Source organism: Notothenia coriiceps, unplaced genomic scaffold, assembly GCF_000735185.1.
Source record: "Notothenia coriiceps isolate Sejong01 unplaced genomic scaffold, NC01 NC01_scaffold00037250, whole genome shotgun sequence".
Classification (NCBI taxonomy): Eukaryota; Metazoa; Chordata; class Actinopteri; order Perciformes; family Nototheniidae; genus Notothenia; species Notothenia coriiceps.
In genome coordinates this window covers 12,346,864-12,352,974 of record NW_011369951.1, presented here as the reverse complement: position 1 = coordinate 12,352,974, position 6,111 = coordinate 12,346,864, and the positions used below count along the sequence as shown (strand labels likewise).

Sequence of the window (6,111 nt, the reverse complement as noted above, 5' to 3'; positions counted from 1 at the left end):
AAATACTATTCTATGGCAATTCTTAAGAAAATAATATGTATTTTGCTGATCCATGCGCAGAAGCATAAAGCGGCTTAATGCCGTATGCGTTCTAATGCTCGGCTCAGGTACTTTTAAGCGTGCCTACCACTGAGAGTCGCGGATGATAGGAAGACATCTGTCCCCTCTCTCTGTCTGACACACACACAACACACACCACACACACACACACACACACACACACACACACACACACCACACACACACACACCACACACCACACACACACACACACACACACACACACACACACACACACACACACACACACACACACACACACACACACACACACACACACACTGTCTTCTTCACAATCCTTTTGGCCTTATACTTAATATAAGCTGCTGTGTGTGTGTGTGTGTGTGTGTGTGTGTGTGTGTGTGTGTGTGTGTGTGTGTGTGTGTGTGTGTGTGTGTGTGTGTGTCCAGCAGCACCTCTACTATTACCTGACCCGGTTCAAACTGAGATCCACAGATCAGGACAGGATCTGTCTCCTCCGCAGTGCTCCGACACTCACAGGCTTCATTTAACTTATTTTTCAATCAGCGCTAGTTAGCTGTTTCAACAGGATTAACATTGTGTTACCTGCTAGAACAAGTTAGTGAATAGCTTGCAAATGTGCTGCGGCATTTGGGTTGGCGAACAAAACATAGCTAAAAGGAAAGTGAATATCAAGGGTATGGTTTCACATAAATGCTAATGTTGCTATGTGTCTGATTACAAAAGGAACCGTTGCTGCCCCAAGTGGCCAAACATGCAATGAATGCAGATTTAATGTGTCTCTTCTAACTTGACATCTCTTTTTTTCCAATCAAACACCAGGAGATATGTAAAGACCCTCGTCTGTTTGTTGACGGCATCAGTACTCGTGACTTGCACCAAGGCAGTCTGGGTAACTGCTGGATGGTGGCTGCCATTTCCTGCTTAGCATCTGAGCCATCTCTGTGGAAGAAGGTATTTGTGTCTTCCTTTGTTTATTGCTTCCTTCCACTTTCCCTACCTCCATGGCTTCATCTCATAACTCCTCCTCACAGGTGATCCCAGACCATGTGGACCAGGAGTGGAACCCAAAGCGTCCCAACCTGTACGCCGGCATCTTCCATTTCCGGTTCTGGAGACTCGGTCGTTGGACGGACGTTGTCGTTGACGACCGTTTGCCGGTCAGCAGTGATGGAGTGCTGCTATTCTGTCGCTCGGCCACTCCACGGGAGTTTTGGAGCGCTCTGTTGGAGAAGGCCTACGCCAAGTAAGGACCAGGGTCTTGTAGTTTTTCTCCCTTCTTCAGGATCCAGTCTACCCTCACTTACCCTATTGTTATCTACATGTTATTCTAACATTTGACAGATTCTTCCTTGTCTTTTTAAACAAATAAATCTCTTGACCAAGCATTAACGGCAACATTCGGTGTTGGTCCCCCTGCCAACATTTGCTCACTTGACAATTATACAAATTGTAATCCGGAGCTAACGCAACAGCTGTAGCGTCCTCAGACCCCATTTCCACACATTTGCTATTGCTGTATCCATGACATTGCCAAGATGGAGACCATTGAGAGTTAACGGGGTCCAATGTTTCAAACTCAACCATTTGATGGTTTTGAGTTCATCAAAACGCACTGCATTTTGCCATATCTTTTCGGGGTTTTGCACTAAAACTACCAAGTGTATGTACGGAAGAATGCAAATCTTTTTGCCATAATCACAAACGCTATCTAACGTTAACCATACTTTAGTTGTAGATATAACCAAATGGATGTAAAATAACGAGTCCATTAGAGGTTTAGCTGTCGTCAGGTTGATGTCCTTATAGTAAAAGAAAAACACCTATGCACCTTGAGTTGCCATTATAACTATCATCATCCAGCAAAGGAACCACAAAGAAGCACACAAGCAACCACCATACAGTAGCAACCTGCTAGCACACTCTCTTCATAAACACCTAGTATACACATTCTAACATGTCTGAAACTTCCAATAAAAAAATCTTCATTACCATATGTGCAACAACTCATAGATGCACCAATGTAAAACATGATGTAGTTCTACAAACAGAAAAACCTGTGAGTGGAAAATTGAAAGGAAGAAGAGGGGCTCAGCCATTAATCATTCAGTGAATATATCTGGTTACTCTGTAGGCTAAACGGCTGCTATGAGGCCCTTGAGGGAGGAAACACCACGGAGGCCCTGATCGACTTCACTGGAGGGGTTTCGGAGCCCCTAAGCCTGGATCGTGAGGCCCTCAGCCAGCACAGCGACCAGAGGAGGGCCTTCTTCCAGACATTGGCTAAAGCTCATGAACGTAAAGCCCTCATCACCTGCTCCATACGGGTAGGTCTTAGCACCTCTGAGTATCTTTGAACAAAAGAGAACTCAGGCAAAAAGACAAAAAACGGTATTCTTATTCCTCAGCCGGCAGAGGGGGAGACAGTGGAGTCGGTGTTGGACTGTGGCCTGGTGCGAGGACACGCCTATGGGATCACAGCAGTGAGGAAGATGAGGCTGGCGGAGATGGGTTGGATGTCCCGACTCTTCATGGTGCGCATGAGGAACCCATGGGGGACCACGGACTGGACGGGTGCCTGGAGTCAAGGGTGAGGGTCTTCTGAACTCCACACTGACTTCATCTACCACATGTCCGACTGCTGAGTACATCACACACTTTGCTGGAGCTGCGGGAATAAAAAACCTCCGCTGACATTTAACAGTGTCAGGCTGCTTTACAACATTTCATAATCACAATTTCCTACATTTTACAATAGTGTTGGACATGTTTTACAAGGGGACATCTGCCGTTCGCATTATGGAGGTCTGAGAATCTCTGTAAATGGCCAAAATGGACCTATAAAGGTTTCCAGAAGTTGAAACGCTACTTGTACTTTTCACATGTCATTTCCAGTGTGTTGAACCTTGCAGCCATGGATTTTCTTTTGTTTTGTTTACGATTGTCCTTGAACGCCCCCTGCAGGTCGCAGGAGTGGCATCAGATGAGTCGTGCAGAGAGGGAGAAGATGGGCCTGATTGTTCGAGATGTTGGGGAGTTCTGGTAATTTTCCGGGTTTCAAGTTTATTTATTGGCATTTTGATTCGGACAAAAAAAAGAAATCACATCTATGAATTTAACCGACATTGTTATAGTAAACCAAGTGAAACGTAAACATCACATATACAAAATATGCAAATATTAGTAGTAAACTATAATGAAAACTAATTCAAGAGAATTCAAAACAAATATTTAAATAAAATAAAAGATTGGAATGGACATGTGAACGTGTTAATAGGTTTTAACAGTGAGTTAGTTACAAAGCTAGTAAACAAGAAGCTACTATCCAGTTATATATTTCATACTAACTCGACAATATATTTGTTTTAATTTAGGAATTTCCATCAAATTCTATACATTTCTATTCTATTCCTTAATAGCAAAGGTTCATTTCTATAAGGCAAGACATTGAAGTCGTTTTTTAGCCACTGACTGATAGTGGGGGTTTTCAGGGGTTTAAAGTAAGTCTTGAAAACTTTAATATTACAATATCTTTACATTTTGTATTATTAGTTTGGTTTCCAGAGCAAAGAAAAAACAATGGAGAATGTCCAGGTCTTCTCCTGCTAATGTATTTCCTTTCCTGTTCCCCAGGATAGATTTTGAGGATTTCTGTCAGTACTTCACAGACGTGGTGGTGTGCCGGATGGTGGAGAGCTCTCTGTTGTGGCCCAGCTCTCACTGGAGGGAAGTACGCTGCTATGGGGAGTGGGCGTCAGCTCCTAATTCCCCTCCGTCCACCATCTATCCCAGCAACAACACGCTGAGCTTGGGAAAGACCAACGCCAAACCTGGAGAGACTAAGCAGCGAGGTAACAGGAAGGAGGCCAGACTTGGGGAGCCGAAGGGAGGCAAAGGAGGGAAGCGTGAGCAAGATAAGGCTGTGAAAAAACAGAAAAAGGAAGAGGATGGTGCAGAGGTGGGAGGATGGGAGGCACAGATGGACAAGAGGAGTCGGTGTGGAGGGTGCATCAACCACAGAGACACTTTCCTGCACAATCCACAGGTAAAACTGAGAAGGATACTAAGTATTTTCAAAGATGCGTGAAATTCTTAACTTTAATTTCTGTTTCTAGTTCATGTTTGAGGTGAGAGGCAAAGAGGAGGAGATGTTAATCTGTCTGCAGCAGGAGGACAGGAGGATACAGAGGAAGGATGGAGGAGGAGAAAACCTGCCTATTGGCTTTGAAGTGCTGAAGGTGAGCAGTTCAGGGACCAAAGTGTGTTCAGGTCTCACAAAAACAAATAACGCTGCCTTACCGTGGCCCAGGTGGAGGTGAACCGCGGCAGCCGGGTGCAGTGTGTGGTGGAGCAGGCGGCCAGCTCCGTCTACATGGACTCCCGCAGTGTGACCCTGAGGGGGGCTCTGACCCCGGGGCGCTACGTGGTGCTGCCCACCACCTTCCTGCCAGGAGCAACAGGACGCTTCCTGCTACGCCTCTTCTCCCACTCCCACATCCCTCTCAGGTCTGTGACAGGAAATGTGTGTGTGCATGGGATAATCACAAATTGTTTAATACTGTATCAGAACATTTGGAAAATATTGGGTGAACCCAACTTAGATCGTTGCTTTTGTTTGTTTGTTTTTACCTGTTCCAACTGAAAGTGCTTTGTGAGCCTCCCACGATTTGAGCTCAAATGAAGCTAAAAAAGTAAACCATTCATAGATTTAAAGTAAAATAAATCATTTATTGTGTAATATGAGTTTGCATAGTAAATGGATTTCGATGTGCATTAGGGTTGATTTTTTTCTGTGAAAAAGAAACCCAGGAAAGAACGTTAATAAACTAAATGGCTAGGAAAGTAAAAGAAAAATGAAACATATACACAGAAAATAAAACAAATCCCCACAAACAAATAAACTCCAAAATAAGGATGTGTTGACACCCAAAAGTTGGTGCAAAAATCGTTTTAAATAAGCAATCTTTTGGTGTATTATTTTTCAATGCAAGCTTGGATAGCAAGTGAATGCAGTTTAGTGAGGACTTTGTTTGCCCTCATATTTAACCCTGTAAAGCTCAAATATAGAAAAACATTAGAATGTATTTGACCTTTCAGATGTTGTTGTAGGGAGCCATTTTGGTACGTTTTTAGGGAAATGTTGTAATATTGCAACGTTGGGCTTAGGTGGGAGCAGAATTCCTGTATTTCTACTCACATTGTCTGAATAAATATATTGAACAACTAAGGGTTGATTTGCAGGATTGATTGCTTACTTAGCCCTATATAAGTATATAGCATGAATAATAATCACACAGCAGTCATATTTTTTATGAATAGTCATTTATTAAATATGAAGACAATGGTAGTCCCAAAAACAGTTCCTATTGTCGGGAAAGAAAAGACGGACGTCACATTTGGTGCATTGTGTGTTTGCGTACCCTTTACTGCAGTGTCTGCAGCGTCCTCTCTTTGTCTTCACTGGAAAATGTGCCATTAGGTCCTTGCGTACATCCAGTGGAGGCTGTGATCTCTTGGATGGGGCCCCGTTTGGTGGACTCCCATCACCTGAGGATGGTCCCTTCTGAGCATTCAACGGGCTCCTCGATGTCACTGTTGCTGCTGGGCTCCCGTTAGGGTTGCTCGATTATGGCAAAAATCATAATCTCGATTATTTGGGTCAATAATTTATATCACGATTATTAAAAACGATTATCCATTTACTTTGAAAACATCCATTGATTGAAAAAAGTATGATTGAACAGTTGATTACCCTGAACTTTAAGTATAATTCAACTGAAAAACCAATAAAAAATAATAATCGTTTTATTTCGATTATGTTGTTTTCATAATCGTTCCAAGCCAAAATCGTAATTGCGATTAAAATACGATTAATTGAGCAGCCCTAGCTCCCGTTGCCTGAAGATGGTCGTCCTGTCTTTGGTGTTTTCAGAGGAGTTGTGTTGACCTGATTAGAACAGAATCAATCAAGATACGTGTCAAAAATACATTAGGATACAAGTCAAAAAATATTACAGTGAAATATAAAAAGATATTTACAAACGGCAAATAGCAGAAATGCGATTCTTA

The 6,111-nt window shown here is 42.9% G+C and overlaps 1 protein-coding gene across 1 annotated transcript in view; it reads left to right on the top strand.

Moving 5' to 3' along the window:
• Window positions 1–5,658, top strand: part of LOC104967323 (calpain-5-like) — a 14,719-nt gene extending 9,061 nt beyond the window's left edge. The window contains exons 2-10 of the mRNA XM_010796734.1: window positions 865–996; window positions 1,077–1,288; window positions 2,177–2,369; window positions 2,451–2,632; window positions 3,007–3,084; window positions 3,676–4,087; window positions 4,158–4,280; window positions 4,352–4,548; window positions 5,475–5,658. Of these exons, the coding sequence (XP_010795036.1) occupies window positions 865–996; window positions 1,077–1,288; window positions 2,177–2,369; window positions 2,451–2,632; window positions 3,007–3,084; window positions 3,676–4,087; window positions 4,158–4,280; window positions 4,352–4,548; window positions 5,475–5,658 (1,713 nt within the window). The remainder of the gene's footprint in view (window positions 1–864; window positions 997–1,076; window positions 1,289–2,176; window positions 2,370–2,450; window positions 2,633–3,006; window positions 3,085–3,675; window positions 4,088–4,157; window positions 4,281–4,351; window positions 4,549–5,474) is intronic.
• Window positions 5,659–6,111: the final 453 nt, after the last annotated feature.